This window comes from Protopterus annectens, chromosome 11.part0 (assembly GCF_019279795.1).
Source record: "Protopterus annectens isolate FY-2018-M chromosome 11.part0, PAN1.0, whole genome shotgun sequence".
Lineage (NCBI taxonomy): Eukaryota > Metazoa > Chordata > Ceratodontiformes > Protopteridae > Protopterus > Protopterus annectens.
Genome location: NC_056745.1, coordinates 984,839,394 through 984,861,296, shown reverse-complemented (window position 1 = coordinate 984,861,296; position 21,903 = coordinate 984,839,394). Strand labels below are relative to the sequence as shown.

The window sequence follows — 21,903 nt, the reverse complement described above, 5'->3', positions numbered from 1 at the left end:
TATTAAAGCTTACTTGCATCTTACAGTCTCAGACAAGCTTACTTGATGGTCATTAAAGCGTTGCTACTTAAATACAGAGCAACAGGGAGTGCAACAATATGCATTTTCTGAATAATAATAAGCATAAATCAACAATATAAAAATATGACAGAAAACCAGAACATTCTGCAAAATCAAGGACAGATGAAAAGCAAAGCCACTGTAGTACTTGTGTCTACCTTGGATGGGGGGATACTCTGCACACTTACACTGCATAACTGCTCCTTGTCATGCTTGGACACATCCAGAGTCACTACATGGGGGAGTGGGTTGCAACAAGCATGTCACAATTTGAAATGTCTCTGGCTGACAGTGATTGCCCTGACAGATTTGTCATATCTCTCAACTTCAGAGCAAGAAATCTGGACAAAGCCATAAACAGAAGTGTGACAAAGGCCCAAAAATAAGGACACTTTTTAAATATTGCTCTTATAAACTTAGAAAGACAATAGAATAGTAGGTCATGCATTTGTATGAATTTTCTGAAGGGTATGAAATTTGAAAATCAAATGTCTGTCATTATTTTCTAACTTTAATTTTTAATAATTTGACACTAAATTGCCAGAATACTACAATTTTATGAAAAATGGACCAAAAATGTGATGCAGAAATATAAAATAGCCACACAATATAGCTGGGAACCTGTCAAAGAAGAGACACTTTTTTAATATTAGTACTGTTAAGTTGAGCAGCTGACAAAATAAGAGAATCTACATGCATTTCAAAAATAAAAGTAAGAGGTACTCTGATTCGATTCTTGGCTGGGGTGCCCTCTCTGTGGAGTATGCATGTCCTTCTTACGTTTCTGTGGGTTTCTGCTCGGTGCTCCTGTTTCCTCCCACATTCCAAAGACACGCATCTGGAGTGTTTTTCCCCTGGCCTCTGCTGAAAATGGGATCTGTCCCAGTTGGACTTTCCCAGTAAACAAATGTAAAATAAATTGAATATGAAAATATAATAGCCCAGCTATGTGTATGCAAAAACAGTTCTTCTGCAGAACGAGTACTGTAGTGCAATTGATCTGTGTTTGCAAAGATATTCAAGGATCTTGTAAGAAGGCCCAGAATACATTTTGAGGGCTTTTATGTGAGAATGACAGTGATTTTTAAAGACACTGTAACTGTACTTCAGATGTACTTAGTTTCCCCATTCTGTCCCTTGTTTCAGCCATTTTTCATTAGTGATATGGTAAGGTCCCAGTTCTGTCACTAGCTGCATACACATCATGCTTTTACCATGTACCTTTTGGCACAGACACTGTTTATTCATGTTAAACAACACTGACACATTTATGAGTAAATTATATATTCCAAGCTGATGTATGTCCTTTTACATTACCAAGTCCTTATTCTTCCCCATCCATCTGTCATCCATTTATCAGTCACTTTCTCGACTGACTTAGTCTCACTAGGCCAATAGCCTCTTTTCAGGTGAGACCTGAGATGGTATTCATAATAACTAGGCTATTGAGGAAATTATCTACTTTTTTCGATGTGCCATGGGATTTTTTACATCCACCTGCGCTATCACCAACACAGGCAGATAGCGCACTCGGGAGTGTAACACCCCCCCCCCTTATGTTGTGCTGCAATGTCAGTAATGGAAAATTAATCCAGCTGCCTGGTGTGATAATACAATCTATAGCCTTCAGCAGTGAAGGCAAATGTGCTACCTGTTGGGCTACTGGAATGGAGTTGAGTTTTCTGGGCACAAGCTCAGTGAAGAAAAATGAAGGTGTAAATAGATACACGCTTACAGCTGCAGCATATAAATGATTTTCAAATACATAATAGGACATCATGAGTGTCTTACCAGACACTAGACAACAGTTCATTATGGGAAGCGCATAGGAAGATCAATATAAAGCCTGATGAAAAGCAGAAAATATTCAGTCATATTACAAAAACACAAAACTTGCTGAAATTGTACAAAACTGAAAAGACCAAAACAAACAGGTCCAGGAGCCCGAAGTAAAATAAAATTGTTTTAATATGAAGTGCTTTTCATCGCTGACCATACAGCAACTTCTTCAGATAAAAATAAACTAACAAAGTCATCCTTAAATAGTAAAAACATCACGTATTAAAGTATGTCACATGTTTAGATACAGCATATCAAACCAAGGCAGTGTAGCATCAATACAAAGCACGTTAACTGTGAGTTGTGACTTGTAAAAGTATGTATAAAATCAAGTATGTGTTAACTTTACTATAAGTTACACTTGTGTAAATTTATAAAAGTCATCAGTATCATCTTTTTAAACTCTTTAACTTCAATAAACAAGCAATGTTATAAGCTTCATTAAGCCCTGGGCTGGAAAAAGCATTAAGCCTTAACTGCCATACTAATTCACGTTCCTCTAATAGCAAGTTGACAGGGCCTCCCCTACTATCAGAATGTATTAAATGCCTTAAATAAAAACTTGTGACCTCCACTTAAACAAGAGTGTTTAGCTAGGGAATTGTCACCCTTGTTCTTGTCTATTGCGTAGATGTGCTCGTAGACTCTGTCACAGAGTCTACGTTCTGTTTTCCCTATGTAGTAAGCAGTGCAGGATGTGCAAAAGGCAATGTACACCACTAGTTTCGAATTACAATTCAGTTTGTACTTCAATTCGTATTTCATCCCTCTAATGGTGAACGTCTTGCCAGTTTCCATGTATTTTCACATTTTGCACATGCCACAGGTAGACATCCCTGCAAATCTACTTGAAAACAAAGGTTCATTTCTTTTGAGAAGGTTTTTGAGGTTAGAACCCTTTCTAAATACTAATCTAGGAAGACTACCTAATTTTTCTACTATGAGTTTATCATTATTAATAAGCTCCCAGTTTTTTATATAATATCAAAATGTACCACTTTACTGTCACTACTGAATGTAGTTATAAAGCTACTTCTAAAGTTAACACTCAAGTTACAGGTGGATGACGCTACAAGTAGACATATAGCCATAGAATCCAAGCTAGTGTTACATACCTCAGTCACATTAATTAAAGAGGGTTCACACAAGATGGGTTTAATTGTCCCATTTTGTCTTTTAAATTGAGCCTCATCAATAAGTGAATCTATAAGACTAGTAGGATACCCACATTGTTGAAACATTCCACTTTTCAAAAGTCTACATTCATCAATGAAATCGTCATCTAAAGTAACCATTTTTGCTGCTCTAATTAATTTCCCTTTGACAATAGAACGTTTTTGTGAAAAAGGGTGGCAGCTTGAAAAATGAAGAAATGAGTTACAATATATGACTTTTCTAAAAATTTTAGACACGTATCTATTATACAACGTATCTTTAGTTAACCTAATGTCAAGGTAGTCAATAGTGTTATAGTCAAAATTGGACGTGAATTCAAAAAATTCTGTTGTGTTGTTCAAATAGTTAACAAACATATCAGCCTGGGTTCTATCCCCTCTAAAAACTATGAATATGTCATCCAAACAAACGTGTGTAGAAGGTAAGGTTCGCCATGTGGTGGGAATTGTTGAAAATAAACTCTTTTTCCCAATATGTCATTACTAAGTTGACTAAACTGGCTCCACATGGCAAACTCATCGCCACACCTCTCTTCTGGAGATAATACCCCTTGTTAAAGGTGAAATAGTTGTTGGCACAAAAACTTACAAAAACAGCATTTTTCAGTAGTACCACAGTTTTTAAAAATAATGAAACAAAAATAGCAACACAAACCAAGACTTTCAAAAAGTGGAAATTATTTCATTCTGAATCTAAACTGATAAAAACCATGTGTTGAATATTTAAAATGCCTGTTATCATACATTTTACAGTGCTTGAATCCTTCCTTTCTCACCATCCTATAACCAGTGTGGTTAGATTAATCAGATGCTTCATTAAACATAAGCATTCTAAGCAACACTGAGCTCTTCAGAAAAATAATCTGCCTGTCTAACCTTCTCAATACAGTTTCAATCCTGCAATGTGTTATGTCAACTGACAGCCGACATTTCATTACATCCACTGGGAAAGTTTAATGAAAACTGGCAGCAAAGCTGCCACCCTCTGCCACCTATATATAACAAATGCTAGCTTTGCCAGCTTTTACTGAGTGACACAGTGAGTTTTCTTTTGTAACTTAATGCAAACTAAGCAGTGCACACATTGAAATGAAATATGAAGTAGTTACTAGCAGCTAGTTATTATTACTGACTAGTATTAATGACAGTGTCTGTCCAAATGATGATCCCGATTCCCCGATCGAAGCTATGATGAACTGTTGAACAACTGAACTCCGTGACCATCTAAGAGTAAGACTAAATCAAAGTAAGCACTACTGACTGTTTCAGTTCTCACTCTCTTTTTCCCAGCAAAGTGCGGGAAGAGAAGAGAGCGAGAACCAATCAGTTCCTACCTAGCCATCCACGTCACGTACGTGACTGCGGACATGGCAGTCCCATCTCCTTCTACATTACTGCGGTTACAAACCACATAGACTTTTGGGCATCACACTGATGCCTTCTCTCCTTAATCTGGACTGCTTCTACAGCAGTCTGGATTTACAAAACCTTTGTTTTTAAAAAACGGAACTCGATGAGCATGCGCAGTTCAAGTTCCGGGACTAATAGCACAGCGAGTATGCCAGTCGGACAGCTAAGGAGCAGCCAGCCAGTATAACAGTATATACAAAAAGAAATATTTTATTTTTTTTTAATTCTTTTTCTTTCCACAGCTGGGGGAGCTGCAGTCCTGCAGTCCGATGGCATGAGCCGTCACTGCAGTACATATTTAAATTCGACTGTAGATTCATTTTTATTAAACCCATTGCTCCTACTACTGTTGGAACTGCCTGGGTATCTTTCTTCCACATTGCTCTCATTTCTATCAGCAAATCCTGATATTTTATGACTTTGTGTCTCTCTTTGCACATGACACACTTAATTGGTAGGTGTAGCAATTTCAATGATCAATGCTACTTTTGTCTTTTTTCATGGACTACTATATCTGGTTTTCTCTCATTTTTTTTGAATTGTTGGCAGTTGGTGATCCCATGTGATGTCCACTTCATCACTGTCTATAATGCTTTATGGTTCATGTTTCCAATGCTTCTCAGCTACTTCTATATTGTAGTGTGCGAACAATCCCCAGTGCAACAATCTTGTCACATTATTGTGCCTTTCAGTGTACAGGTCCTCTGCCATGAGAATACACCACCCAGCAACAAGGTGTGTGACTGTTTTTCAATTCTTCTTTAATGAATCTACATTTGTCTGTGTCTCCCACGTGTTCAATGGACTTTGTAAACAAATGTGTATGTTGTCCACTGTCCTGTGCTGCCATTACTAACATTTCATCCTTTGGTTTCAACTCATCTCTCATTAACAATATCTACGTGAAATCCTAATCAATATGAGGTTGTTCCAGGAGATTTCTATACTTGCCACTATATTTATGGCTTTTCCACATTTTTACCTTCTCTACTGATCTTTATCCTTATATTCTTTCTTCTGTTGTTTGGCACATTCAGTTGCTGCCTGATTTTTGTTCAATTCTTGTTTGAGTCTCATTCCTACTTACCACCTGCATACTTGTGCCAAATTAAACAGAGGGGTCTTCTTAGACTTCCTCTCATGACTCATGTTGGAAAACCTTTACTATGTTTGGATCTGATGAGGTCAGCAGATATATATGCAGTCTCACGATCGCAGATCAATGCATCTAATCAGTTTAAAGGAGGCCTATATTTCCTTCAGAATGAGGGATATATAATCTTGGTATGCACTAATTTTTATACAACATTTGATAAGAGTAAGGCATTGTTCTTGTTTTTCTGTCCAGCTGATCGAATACCTTTTGGGGCCAGTCCGTATGGCTTACAGTACATACACAGTGACTAGCAAACAATTCACCCATGTGAAAAGAAGTCTTTTTTGTGAAAGAAAAAAAAATGATACAGTAGAGTTCAGACTGATATGAATCTGGATCTGTAATTGTATAAAATATGAAAAAAAAGTAAGGGTGAAAAAGCGTCTTTTTGTTAGCAATTGGATAATCATATAATATACAAATAATTGGCCCTATTAGTTGTCCTTTCTCCATACAGAAGTTCTCTCCCCTACTTGTAGCATACAACATACTGCATCCACCAGACATACAGGCCTAGTCAATTGCCTCCTTGATTTCTGTCCTTGCTCCATCTCTCAAATCCAATTAGGGCCTGACTACTATAATACAAGCTACCTCCTTCCTTCCTTCAGTGCATTTTGGTAATGTCCCTCCTCAAAAAAATCTAACTACATAACACCTCATCCTACTCAACATATATTCTATCAGTACCTCAGTTAAATAAATAAATAGTTCACCTTTCCCTTTGCACACATCTGTTCAGTGCCTCAGTAAAACAAAGATATAATAATCTGTTCCCCTCAAAACAACTTTCCCAAAAATGAGCAAAATCACTCATTTGATCAACTTATAAGCCTGCATTTATGTACAGCCCATACAATTTTATTATATGGTTCATTAGTATGTCACTGGGATGCTGTACAAATACTATGTTGCATAAATAACAAACACACATGCTCAGTGCAGGCTACCTGGAGCCATTTGCACACTAGAGCATGGGTGCCATTCTTGTTTCCAAAACACAAGTGATTGACACTCATCTGCACAACCACTAGTGTGTCACCAGCTGGCTCTTCCCTGAAAGGCTAAATTTCCAGTATACTGCAAATTTCCCCTTTTCCAGTGCTTGTACAACATCAGTATTTGTTTATATAAGTAATGGGTATATGGGGTGGAGCCTCCATATTTGGTTGTATATGGGGGTACAGTTTCCATATTTGGTTGTATATGGGACATGTCCACTGCACATTTTTTATTGTAATTTTGCTACTTATGAATGCTGTCTGCATTCAGGAAGCTTCAGTTATTTGCAATAGCACTTGTGTGAGGTGAGTCACATACTTGTCAGGAAGTCATGAAGGAAGTAACATCTCTCAAACTACTACATCAGTGTCACAACATCATCTACTGCCAGTCATTCTTGCATTTTTGATCATGGATTCACCTCTTACCATACAATAAATATTTCTATAGTATTAGGTGACACACACACACATATATATATATATATATATATATATATATATATATATATATATATATATGTATATATGTATACATATATATATATATATATATATATATATATATATATGTGTGTGTGTGTGTGTGTATATATATATATATATATATATATATATATATATAAAAATATATATAAGTGCACACACACACACACACACACACACACACACACACACACACACACGTACACACACACACACACACACACACACACACACACACACACACACACACACACACACACACACACACACACCATCTTAATGCAAACTATTCTTTGTTTACTGCTGGCCCTTGCAAAAACCTAACTACGCATTGTTTCTAGTATGAAACATTGATGCAGAAACTGCCTGTTGCGAGTTCAATGAAATGAACTTCTTGAATTGTCTATTCCTAAAGATCAGGCCTACTATATCACTAAGAGATATTTTTGCAGGTGGCAAGCTTCCAACTCCCTCTTAGCTCCCTTATTGAAATATACCCATTCCAGTGCTGCATGACATCTTAGTAGAGGCAAACCCTTAATACGAACCCCCATCAAAAATAATAGTTGTTGATGAAACAGCCAAAGGTTAAACAAATTGCAGATTCATGGAGTTTGTTTTCTGGTACACACATCTGGCAATCTGCACTCCCACCAGCAATCTCACATCCTTAACAATTTCATAAGTCCTGTTAAGTACAAGCAGAGTGGGTGATTGTATAAATTATAAATAAAGTGTGTTTCTGGATCACAAGCAAACACTTTTTAAAACTTGAATAAAAACTGAATGACAACAAACACAGCTATGTAAAATAAACCAAAGAAGCTTTTATTATACCTTAGTAAGCACTTTTGCGCTGACCTCAATGCTTCACTTTACTTTAAAAATACACAGATTAACACTCACTATTTAAAATCCAAAGGAAAAAATCAGAGACTAATTCCAATTATGACATCATAACAAGCTATCCAATCAGCTGTAGAAGCTCTAACAGCAAATTAGACAAAACACTAGCTACCAATGTATAGTAAAAAATAAAACAAACTATAATTTCTAGTATAACTTAAATATATATAAAAAACGACTTATCGACTCATCACCTAGTTCTAACAGTATATATGTGCTTAGTCATGGTAGGATATACAAGTCCAAAGCCATTAAATATCATTCTTTGAGACTCAAAAAAGGAAAGTCAAACCAATAAATTGCCAGAATTGCATAATAAAATGACTGAATGAATATTTAATGTCTTATGTATACTTGCTTAATTTAGCTCTCTACGTAAAGAAAACATATAAAAGCTGTAGGCTCCTATCTGTTGCATTTAGAATTCCTAGGTATTTCCAACATACACAATTCAATTCTTACAAGTGGCTATAATTCAAAAAAAGAAAAAAAAAAACAAACAAAAAAAAAAACAGTGCAGTCAAGTTCCTTGAGCGTAGCACAGTATTGCAACAAAATGTAAAAATTCCTAAATGCATACCATGAAAACCAGTTAAAAACAAACTGCTGCCACTGCAACATAAATGAATCGCACATCTAACAAGAACAGATAGAATAAAGACTAAATACCAGGGTACCTGCATTCATGAAACTTCACAGCAAATATCTGAGCAGGTGTGCTATTATAATCACAATCCTAATAGGCTAGGCCCATGTATACTCATGAAACTTAAAAGCTTAAGAATAAAAGCTGAGCAATGTTACTAAAAACATCAAACATCATTCAAGTGTTATATGTATAAATGTGTATGTCTGCTTACAAGTGTCAGTCAGTAAACTAAAGATGAAAGGGGTCTATGTTAAATCAGTGAACACTTAAAATAGCAAATGCTGATTTATCGACCCTGTAAGAGCAAAAGCTGACATTCTCAAAGACACAGAACAGCGATTTTTTCCCCAGGGAAAAAAAAATCGGTGTTCCACACAAAAAAAAAAAGTTCAAAACACAAAGTAAGGTGGGGGCTTCACCCCCCCACACCCCCCCTACTTAACTATACCAACTCTGAGATCACACCACAGTGGAGAAAATGGCAAAGACCCAAAAATGGCCCAGCGATTTTTTTCCCTGGGAAAAAAATCGCTATTCCATGTCTTCGGGATTATCAGCTTTCACTCTTACAGGGTCGATAAATCAGTGTTTGCTATTTTAAGCATTCGCTGATTTAATATAGACCCGATGAAGTACCTTACCTGATAAAAACATCCAAAGAAATGTGTTAATTAAGTTATAAACCTGCAGAACAAGGCTAGTGAAGGGGCATAGATCTTGAAAGCACTAAAAGAGTATAAACAAGCCTGAAGTTTTTTAAAAACTAACCTCTATGTGCAAAGATCCAATCAAAAAAAAATCTGTGTGAAAGAAGGATGTTACAGCCTATCATTCCCTTTAACTGGAGTCAAATAAAAAATCAATGGGGTAAAAAAAATAAATAAATAAAAGAAACTTCAGTATAAAACTTGACTTCACAGTAAACATCTAAGCAGGTATGCTATTATAATCACAATCTTTATAGACAAAGCCCATGTATACACATGAAAAGTAAAAGCTATAAGAATACAAGCTGGCTAATGTTACTAAAAACATCAACTTTCAAGTGTTATATGTGTAAATGAATGTTTCTGGCTTATATGCGTCATGTCTTATAACCATAAGAAACAATACTCAATTAGTAAAATAAAAATGAAAGTACCTTACCTGATGAAAACATCCAAAGAAATGTACTAATTATGTTATAAACCTGCAAAATAAGGCTAGTGATGGGGCACAGATCCTAAAAGTACCAAAAGAGTGTAAACAAGCCTAAGCTGCTTAAGAACCAACCTCTATGTGCATAGAACCAGTCAAACAAATCTATGTGAAAGGAGGATGCTGCAGCCTATTCCCTTTAACTGGAGTCAAATAACCAATCAAAGGGGTAAAAAAAAAAATTAGTGAGGCAATGGTATATATTTCAAAAAAGGTCTGATGGAAATAGCGTCATTCAGTCCATAATGTCGGCCTGCTTGTAACCAAATGATCCATTCTTGTTCAATCTTCTCAGTTTTATTCTTCCTGTCGCCCATTCTGTTGTCTTCTTTCAAAGTGTCCAGTACCATAAATTTAAAATGATGTTCTACTCCTTGTGCCACAACATGTTTAGCTGTGACCACTGCTGTAACTTCCTTCTTAATTTTGTATAAATGTTCTTTGATGCTGTTCTTAAGTGCCCTGTTAATTTTTCCTGTGTAAAAGCCGGGAAATTTCATGCAAATAGCTGAATAGACCACATTCTTGGTCGTGCAATCAGCATAACCCTGAAGTCTCATAACCTTGGCCATAGTAGGATGAACAAAATGATCGGTGTTGGTTATATACAAGCAGATATTACACTGCCTGCAGCTGAAGGTTCTCACCTTGCTGGGATCACTGAGAAACTGTCCATCACTGTTCTGGTAGCATACTCTTCTTCGTATAGAGCTAATATTCTTGTATGTAATGATCAGACATGGACCCACAATTTGAGAAGTGTTGTCATCAGACATTAACTTGTACCTGTTCTTCCAGATAATGTTGATTATACTCCAATTATCAGATGTGAATGGCAGTACTAGGCGACATTTCTTATTCATGATAGGTTCTTTCTTCTCTGTAGATTTCATCTTTTTTGAGAAATAAGGTTTCCCTCTACCTTGTCTTTCATGAATCACAGTGTCCATAATTTCTAAGTCTTCAAGATTCTTAATCCTATTGTCCATCATTGTATTGAGGTCCATGTCACTGTTGGTCATCCTTGATAATCTCAACATTTGCCCTTTGATGATGTTTCGAAATACAAAGGTGGGATGCATGCTAGATCTCTCCAGAATATTTTCTTCCAACATGGTTTCTTACAGACTGTTGTCAGTATTTGACCATCTTTGCTCTTCAAATTGACATCTAGGAAATTAATCTCTTCTCTAGATGCTTGCATCGTAAATTTAAAAAAAATATGTTGTGTTACCTATATATGTCAGAAACTCATCCAGTGTCTCTCCACTTCCAACCCAGAACAGGAATATATCATCTACAAAGCATTTGTAAAAGGTGACCTTGTTGTGGTATATTTCATGTGAAAGGGATAGCTTGGTCTCTCAAATGGCCATCACTAAGTTCACATAGAAGTTAGCACAAGAGGTCCCCATGGCTACCCAAGTTTTTTGAAGATAGTATTCACCATTAAATAAGAATGCATTGTTCTCTAAGATAATCTCAGTTGACATACACAGCAGATTAATCCGGTTAGAAGTAAAAGCAGCCTGGACCTATAATATTTATTTTAAAAAGTGCTCCTTAAGGTTATAAGACCTGACACTCATAAACAGATATACACATTTATACATATAACACTTGAATGATGATCAATGGTTTTAGTAACATTAGTCAGCTTTTATTCTTAGGCTTTTAAGTTTCATGAGTATACATGGATCTTGTCTATAAAGACTGTGATTATAATAGCACACCTGCTCAGATGTTTAGTGTGAAGTTTCATGAATGCAGGTACCCTGGTATTTATTCTTTATTCTTCTATCTATTCTTGTTAGATAAGTGATCTACTTATATTGCAGTGGCAGTAGTTTGTTTTTAACTGGTTTTCATGGTATGCATTTAGGAATTTTTATGTTTTGTTACAATGCTATGCTATGCTCAAGGAATTGACTGTACTGTGTGTTTCTTTTTTTTTTTCTTTTTTGGGTTATAGCCACTTGTAAACATTGAATTTTGTATGTTGGATAACTAGCAATTCTAAATACAACAGATAGGATCCTACAGCTTTTATATGCTTTCTTTACGTAGAGAGCTAAATTAATTGTACAATTCTGGCAATCTATTGGTCTGATGTTCCTTTTTTGAATGTCATGGAATTATATTTAATGGCTCTGGACTTATATATACTACAATAACCAAACACATATATACTGTCAGAACTAGTGATGAGTAGATTTGTTTTTTACATATATTTATGTTATACTAGAAATTGTGGTTTGTTTTATTTTTTATTATATATTGGTAGATAGTATATTGTCTAATTTGCTGTTAGAGCTTCTAAAGTTGATTGGATAGCTTGTTATGATGTCATAATTGGAATCAGTCTCTGATTTGTTCTTTGGATTTTAAATAGTGAGTGTTAATCTGTATATTTTTAAAGTCTGATAAAGTGTTGAGGTCAATGTGAAAGTGCTTACTAAGGTATAATAAAAGCTTCTTTGGTTTATTTTGCATGTTGTCACTCAGTTTTTATTCTGGTTTTGCTTCTTGCATATTGGTGTGACAACTTCATCCCAGCTGTGCGGATGTTTTTACTTTTTTGGATTTTTTTAAATTTACTTGTAGCTTGAGAATGAGTTTCTACAAATCCAAGTAATAACCCATATTATATCTCTTTCACATACTCGATAACCATTTAAAATGTTGGGACTCACAATCTCAAGTTCTGAAACTTGTTACTTGAATAACCAAGAATCCTGACTTATATATCATGTCTGAAATTGTCAATTACTCAGAATATTCCCTTTTCTCTGAGGTATGGAGATCTCGGAGTTGGTATATATAAGTCTGGTGAGGGTGAGGGTCTTACCCCCCTACAAAAAAAAAAACAAGTTTAAAGAAGAAGAGTGATGCCCGATACTCACTCATCTGCAACACACACACACACAGACACACACACACACACACACACACACACACACACACACACACACACACACACACACACACACACACACAAACACACAAAAGTACAGACAGACATATGCAAATATGAGTGTCTGTGTGTGCATTGGAAACAGAGCTAGGGCAGGGCAAAGGGGACAGCTGTCCCAGACATAACCCATCATGTTGGCCTATCAGCAGTTGACAATATGGCATGCTTACTATACTAACATTTGTTTAAAAAGATACAGGTGATATCACAGCTTATTTAAAGAATTTAGTGGGTTTTTTTCATTATGTATAAATTCATTAAATATTTTAAGCCACTGTGGCTTGCATTAGTTTAAGGATACTGTTTATCCTATGTCATTCATAATAATTATTAAGTAATTACTTTACCTGGAGGGAATGACCAGCAGGGCTCAAGCTAAATCGAAACGTCTCATTAAATGATGGTTCCCGATCATGTCTGCAGACCCTCGTCTTCTTCTTTATCACTCGTTTTTGGCTTGATACATTAATGATATATAACTTCACATACAAGTCTACAAACAATAAAAGAATATTAGTGTAGTTGATAATTGCTGGCAATTACATAGTTCAATATTTCTGTATTTTTGCATGTTAAATCTGCTATACAATAGGACATTTCTTCATTTTGACTTATCTACTTCATCTGAAGTACCTGTTGGATTGATAATAGTGAAAACAACTTACATCCAGTGAAAACATTTCAAATATAAGAATACAGTTCTATTATCCTGAACTAATTAACCTGATAGATGTGTAATGTATGCTATGATGATCAGGAAAAAGTAAAAAGATGTAGCTATTTATCAGTTATTTTGTTTGCAAACAGAGCTCTTACAAGATGTTCAACTTTACATCAGGACTTGCCAAAGTGAGTTCAGTTTACAAACTGTGAATCAGTTACACTAAGAAGAGTCACGCTTATATCCTAACTGGTAAAAGGATGAAAATTAAACACCTAAATACTAAAATGAACATTAAGAAGCCCTGTGGTACTCTAAAATTCAATGCACCCTGCCTAGAATTCCACTGAGGTTCACAATGTTCAGTATACAAGGAGAGGAGCAGGACAGTTAATTATTGTCTTTCTCAAACGGACAAAGTGGGTGCACAGCAAGACACACTGCTGTAGTCCTGTCCCAATATCAGCAATGGGACTTAATAAATACTTTTTATATTTCTGGATGGACATCAATCAAGTCTAGGTGGGGTTCAGAGACTCAATATTTTTTTTCAGAAGCTGATTATGTGACACCAGCATGCAAATGAATTGTGTTATTCTACTGATATGTTAGATCTTTTTATTATGCAGATTACAAACATAACATAACTGATGCTTGATACATTTGAGATTGCTGTCAAGTTAACTAGTTATTTTCTCAGACCATACATCAGTTTTACACACTCAAACCTAATAAGCACTAAGAGACTATCACCCTTTTTTATATTTCTCTGACATTCCAGTGCAATTTACTCAAACTATTTTGACTTCTGTTACTTAGTGGAGGGAGATACCCAAACCCACCCAATTTATAGTAAGAAATATTTCTTTAATGGCACTCATTCAGGACAGATAACAATATTTTATATACATTAGTGGTCACAAAAGCAAGAACAGGAGCATTCAGCATGAACTACTCACACTAGCCTCGCAAATTTCATAAAGCAAATTTTGCTTCATCCTGAAAGTGCTTTAGAACATGAATTGCATGTTTTTTTCTACTTGGATGCCTTTCAATGAGGATGGAAGGTGGCTTGGCAAGGGCCTGGCAAATAGTTTAAAAATGGTAAAAAAAGCTGTGAGTGCTAGACTTAAAAACATCAGGAGAGTATGCCGTGGGAAGCAAGACAGCCTTATGGGTCAGTTCTTGGAAAACTGCTCCACAATACACAATAGATGCAACCACAAACATTTTTCAGAGAATCTGGACATACAAATTATCAGTGTAGGAAATAGATCAATATACAGCTTTTCTTATATCTGTAGATGGAGTTCCAATGTAATATTGGAAAATATCCAATGAAATGAGTCTATCTGAAACTATTATTCTGGCAGTCAAATTTCTTCCCCCTTTTGTCCCCCTGGCCTTAACCATTGATCCCTAGTTGACCCACTTATTTCTCTCTCTAGCAAAGAGCCAAGTACCTTTCAGCTGTACGGGAGCACAACACCTCATTTATACGCTGGCTGCTGGTTTTAATTAGCCCATTCTGGAGAATCAGGAAATAGAAAGCAGGCCAGTCTAACAGACACAGTGGATGCCTCTTCCAAACCCTTCTGGTGCTCCTAACTCCTGCAGCACCTTTCATAAACTCATCTATGTGCTGCAGTGACAAGAAGCATGCCTGCCTCAACATACATCTTCCTTCGCTACTGCTAAACCTTGCATGGTAAGGTGGCTCAGTAGACCCATTCCCATATGTGTAACAAACAGGGCTCCCTCTAAATATCATCCAAGGAGTGAACCAGAGTTGTCCCCCCCCCAGGATGTGCAGGGATGACAATGGCTGCACACTCCCATCTTATCTAGTCTGGCCTCTCCAGGGTATTTTAGCAGATTTGATGAACTTCTTTGGTGGAGTCACACTTATGACAAGTTTTTATTACACCTGGAACTAATAATATGCAAATGGTGGAGGTGGTGGCTCTGCCTCCAACAACACCATTTGGCACAGTTTTTTTTAAGAAAACAGTAGTAAGACTGCATTGGTGAGTTACTGTCACTCAACAGTGTATTCAATGAAAAGGTTGCCTTGATTATGTGTCCAGTGTTGAAGAAATATTAAACTTTATCAGCAATATTTACACTGCAGCTAGACTGCTAATAAAAGTAACTGACATGGGGTTGGTGCCAATATTAATGACGTTTTGAGGCAGCTTCCTTATTTTTAAAAGCTTTGCATTACTTTGCTTTCCAAATTTCTGCCAAGTGTCACTCATAATAGCTATACAAATTAATACCAATGTGCTGATATCCTGGTTTTAGCATCTGATGCAATATATAATAATCAAAGGATGTAAATAAATATGCATTATGATGTAAAGATGCACTGTTTTGGCAAGATGCATGTTTTCAGATTATTTTGCTCATTTCCCAAATCAGAATCATAGAAAATATATAGCAACTGAGCCTAGTGGTCATTTACATCTTGCCAGTGTTCACCCTCAGAACTTACCCCCTTTTTCAAGGAGCAATAGGCTAGTCATGCTGGGATTGTCTGTGAATTTATGAATACCTATCCAACTGTCTTATTCTTTTTAAAAGGAAAATAGCAAGTCACATTGTTTGATCTGTAGTAGAAGATTGCTCCTGAGGAGTAGTTGTCGATGCATGATACGTCTGTCTCTCTACAATGATTTGTTTACTTGCTGGAGCAGGATTAGATCTCTGTTCCTAATATTAACTGGATTGTTTGATTTGTGGAGATATAATGGGCCTTGGACTGCCAGATCCATAATGGCCTGGAAGGCAAGGCAAATGTCAGTCATAAGGAGTCTCTGGGACACTGCAGAAAGGGACAAACCCATTTCAACCTCTGGGTAGCTCAGGTCACTTAGGCTGATGATCTTTTTTGCCAGGAACCTTTGGGATGTCCGAGTGCTTAATATGTCTGGAAAGATACATACTGAATGGGCATTGTATTCGATAATGGTTCTGATCAGTGTAAAATATAGAGGGGTAAGAACTTCTATGGATCTAGAGGAGATACCCTTTGTGATCATCTGTGCCAGATAGAAGGATTTCTTAACCATTGTTGTGACATGATGACAAAAGGAGAGAAAATGATGTACCCATATTCCAAGGTCTCTCACAATATCTTCATTATGAAGTTGGGTGTTTTCTATACTGTAAGCTGGGGGGGGGGTGTTTACCAAGTCCATCATTTTAGCATTTAGTTTTAGTCCACTTTCTGATCACTAGCTATTAACATGCATACGTTCACTTTGTAGCTTCTGCATATCAGAAGGGGATTTGAGTATGACACCCAGTTTACAATCATCTGAAAACTTGGTTCACCATAGATACCCATTTTTGCCTTAGAGATCAGGGAAATATATAACTAATAGCAGAGCTCCTGGCATGGATCCCTGAGGTTCTCTGAGGTTCTATGTCCTTCAAGCTCTCTGAGAACACAACTGCCATCCTTACTGTGTGTATTCTGTCCCTCAGCCAATTTGCTACTCACCTAATTACAGAGGAATTAATTTCATAGGTTCATAGATTCATACTAAGCTAACTGCCCTTGTGAGCCATTTTAAGCCTAGCCAATTATCCCTTGTGAGGCTCAAACCCTGCACCTTGTGTTTGTAAGGCAAACACCTTAACCATTAGGCCACCCTCCCAACCCAAACACAGTTAGTTTATTGATTATTTTAGTAAGCAAGTGTTAGGCTACTAAATGACTCAGAGAGGTTAAAATAAGTTGCATGGACAGTTTGATAGCAGTTGACAGCTTACGTTGCCTTCTCAAAAAGTTTTATCAGATTCATTAGAGAGGACCTACACTTAACAAAGCCAAATTTCTGGGGGCCTAATCTTGATAAGACTTTTAATATAGTAGTTTATCATGTGAATTATGACCCATTCCATGTCCTTGCAAATGAAGCTAGTCAAGCTGATGAATCTATATTTTCTGTGTCCTTTGTAGGGCCAACCTTGTGAAGTGGCATCATAACCATTCTGTGCCATACTACGGGGATAAAAAACAGTGGATAAACTATAGTTGAATACCTGTATGCGCCATTCTGCCAGTGCATATTCAGTGCTGTTTTGCAGGTATTTATAAAGTCCCACAGAAGATGTAGTCTCCTTTTAGCAAGTGTTCTTTAGTGATGATAGGGAGATTGATATCCTTAGAGATGTGTGGATTTTATATAGACATTTCAGTGGTAAAACTTGCATTGAATCAATTTGCTCATATATTTGCAATATCCACTGGATCTGACTAGGAAATATGATTGTAAATAAGTTTAGAGAAATGTTCGGTGTTATTTTGTATCTTCCTGATGTAAGTAAAGGATTTGTAATTATCCTTAGCTAAGAATGCCAGCCTAAGTTCATGGGATGTCTTTATTTTCATGAGCACTACCAGGCTATAACTCATTCCACACCTTTCGGCCCCAGAACTTGGACCGAAGTTCCAAAGGTGGTGGTTTTTCCATATTCATTAAGGATGGATACACCTCCAGACTAGTAGCCCAACATAACACATCTGAGATACCTGAGGTGCAGCTAACACTGGGTAAGAGAGCGACTCAGGTAGTAGCCTGCTATAGGTCCCCAACCATGTCCCAAGACTCACACTCCACGTTCCTAAGCACCCTGGAGAATATTAAGGTCAAACCTAACACTCTCATACTGGGTGACTTCAACTACCCCTACATTAACTGGGAAAACTACTCATGTACCAATACACTTGCCCAACGTTTCCTGGAATTCATTAATTCCAATGCCCTGGACCAGCTTGTTCTTACCCCCACTAGAGGTAGCAACATCCTTGACCTGGTCATTACTAACATGGGCGACCGTTCCTCTACACCAATAGTCAACTCCTCCCTGGTTAGATCCGACCACAAATGAATCACTTTGGAAATCCACATCCCTCCCACCCCCCCACCCACCTGCAAAGGTAACCACCATGAAAAACTACCCCAAAGCTAACTTTGAGCTCCTAAAAACAGAGGTGGCTAACTTCACGAAACCCATGTAAATGGAGATCAGTTGCATGACCACCGAATCATACACCAATGCACTGTACGAACACATACACAAATGCATGAATCTCACCATACCCAACAGAACCAAGATGCTCTTCTCCAAAAAAAGGAAGCCAATATGGTGGCCCCCTGCCATAAACAAACTCTTCAACAGAAGGAAGAAACTGATGTGGAATAAGGTGAAGTCCCAAGACTGGAAAAACTCCCTTATCAGCCTCAACAAAAAGTTGAGATCACTCATCAAATCCTCTAAAGCTAGCTATGAAAACAAAATTGCAGCAGATAGTAAAGATAACCACAAGGCCTTCTATAGTTATGTAAAGAACATAAAGAATATCTACGGCAATACCCAAATTTGCTCTGAGCTACTGCACAATGGTACCTCCTATACCGAGCCAACAGATATTGCCAATATACTGGCTGACAAATTCAGTGCCAACTTTACCCCTCCCCCCAAGAGACCAGTCACAATACCAGTAGATTGCTAGGCACCCAGTATTACTGGAGCACAGAATAAAACAGCACTGTCCAAGGCCAAGAATACAACTTCTGTGGGACCTGACAATATCCCTGGCTGTGTTCTGCATGAAATACAGAGTGAGCTGGCATCTCACCTGTGTGTCCTGTTCAATCACAGCCTCACGTCGGGCTTTGTCCCCACCAAATGGCACACTGCTACAGTCATCCCTTTCCACAAAGGAGGAGTGACTACAGACCCTGGGAACTATTGCCCCATTAGCCTGATGAGTCTGATATGCAAAGCTATGGAATGCATCATCATGGACCTAATAAACAAGAATATAGGGAATCTCAAAACTCTGGATCCTACACAGTTTGGTTTTGTGAAGGGAAGATCATGCCTGCTCAACTTGGTCAACTTCTTTGAGTCAGTCACCAGAGCTGTGGATGAAGGCAAAGTGGTTCATACAGCCTACCTTGATCTGGCCACAGCCTTTGATACCATTCCCCACTCAGGAATCATAGAAAAACTCACTAAGCTAGCCATCAACCCCTATATCACTAGGTGGGTTGAAAACTGGTTCACGGGTAGAACCCACAGTGTGAAAGTAGCTGACTCCAAGTCAGACTGCCGACCAGTCACAAGTGGAGTCCCACAGGGTTTGGTCCTGGGTCCTCTCCTGTTTGGTATCTACTTCTCTGAAGTCCAGGCCAACATGAAGGGACTCTGGCTGACAAAGTTTGCAGACAATTGCAAGCTGGGAGCTATTATTAACTCCCCAAGTGATGCTGACATCCTAGAGAAAGGCCTCACTGAGATCAACAGCTGGTGTCAGAACCATGGCCTTAAACTCAATGCCAAAAAAGGTGTCATCACCCCTTTGGGAAAAACACAGTTCCCATGAATTACCACATCAATGGTAGTCCACTGAACACAGAAGGTGTTATAAGAGATCTGGGAACACAGGTTGACAGCAACCTCTCTTTTGACCACCACATTGCCACTGTGGTCAAAAAGTCCTTCTATGTGGCACATCTCATTGCTAAGTGTTTTGCATCCAGGAAGAAAGAGGTCATTGTCTCCCTCTGCTCTTCCCTCATTAGGCCAATCATTGAGTACAATGCCCCATTTGGCATGTACCTCATTAAACACCTGCAACAACTGGAGCGACTGCAAAACTACCTCACAAAGAGGATCCTAGGCCATAAACATTTGTCCTATATGAACAGACTAACAATAGGGTCTCTATTAGAAGACCGAATGTTTAAGTGCCCGAACACCTAAACATCGATTTTCTAATATCAAAAGCAAAAAACAGCGAACGGACAATTTAACGCAGGAAAAGATTTCCCTTGGCTGTTCGCCGGAGTTTGCTATTTCCCTACTGTTGAGCGATCTCAGAGTTGGTATATTTAGTTGGGGGGGGGGGGTCGAAGCCCCCCACTTAATTTAGATGTAATGTTTTTTGTGTTGTGGCCGAGGGACGTGTTTCCCTGGGACGTTCGACATTGTGTGGTTCTATATTAGAAGACTGATGTTTAGGTGTTCGATCACCTAAGCGTTAGGTCTTCCAATATAGACCCTAAAAAAACTCCAACTATTCTCTGTCTCATATCACCTACTTAGAGCTGGTCTTTGCTTGACTTACAAAGCCATGTCTGACCCATCTCTGTTAGAAAAGCTACATCTAAAGAAATCCCAATCTCTCCGCACCACACGCTCCAGAGAACTCAGCCTCATTACCACAATTAACAGAGCATGCTGGAGGGACAGGTTCATAACCCAGAGACTGCCCATGCTATGGAAGAGAGTTCCCATACATGTCAAGCAGAGCACCTCACTGGCCCTCTTCAAGACAAATCTTGATGAGTGGATGGGAAATAGAAAATTCACCCCAAGGATCACTCCAATGGCTTTACTCGACAGAGCACTGGGAACTAAGGTCAGGTGGCACGATGCCAGGGTAATCCTATGGGCTAGACTTGTAAAGGCCCCAGGGCCATTAGCCTAGTACACACCTATGAACCTATAATGGTATTTTTCAGTACCCTGATGTTTACCTTGGTTTGGGTTCATATTATACGATCAAACGCTAGAAATAGTGAATGATCTATTATCAAACCCAAATACACGAAACCACAAAATTTCAAAGGAATGGATCAGTGAATTTTTTCCCAGGGAAAAAAATTCGCTGATCCAAAAAAAAAAAAAGAATGTACAGGCAACATAAAGTGGGGAACTTTGCCCCCCCCCCCGATGTGGGGGGCTGTGCCTCCCACATCCCCCCACGTTAAATATACCAACTCTGAGATCGCACCATAGTGAAAAAAACAGCAAAGTCCGGAGAATGTCCCAGCGATTTTTTTTCCCTGGGGAAAAAAATTGCTGATCCTTTCCTTTGATATTCTGTGGTTTTGTGCATTTGGGTTTGACAAATGAGCGTTCTCTATTTCTAGCATTCGCTCATGTAATAGGAACCCCCTTGATTTGTGGGTCTTTAGTTTTGCTGTATATTCTAAGAAGCCTTATTGTATTTTTTAGTTATACATGTGGACCCCCAGGCTGGATTGCTCTAACCTTGCCAGTTTGTTTAATACAGTTTTGTAGGTGAGTGTATAACTTTTGCATAATTGCTAGCCATGTCAATGTAGAATTTTTGAATAATTACTAGCCATCTCAACATTTGGGAATTAAAGTTATACTTGAACTTTGAGATTTCATCACAGAATTGTAGAAGCTTTGTCTGTTTGAAGTTTTTGAATACTGTGATAATTGCAGCTTTTGGTTTGTGGATTTTGAACAACAAATTTACCAGTTTTTACAGACTGCATTGGGGAAGGGTATACCTGTAGGATAGTGCAGATAGGTGTTACATTAGTAATGACTAGGATGA

General features: G+C 37.8%; 1 protein-coding gene across 2 annotated transcripts in view; it reads right to left on the bottom strand.

The window, feature by feature from the left end:
• PCLO (piccolo presynaptic cytomatrix protein) overlaps positions 1-21,903 on the bottom strand; it is a 2,606,742-nt gene that overhangs the window by 16,479 nt on the left and 2,568,360 nt on the right. For both annotated transcript variants that reach the window (XM_044088356.1, XM_044088355.1), the window contains exon 23: positions 13,201-13,346. In XM_044088356.1, coding sequence (XP_043944291.1) covers positions 13,201-13,346 — 146 coding nt within the window. The remainder of the gene's footprint in view (positions 1-13,200; positions 13,347-21,903) is intronic.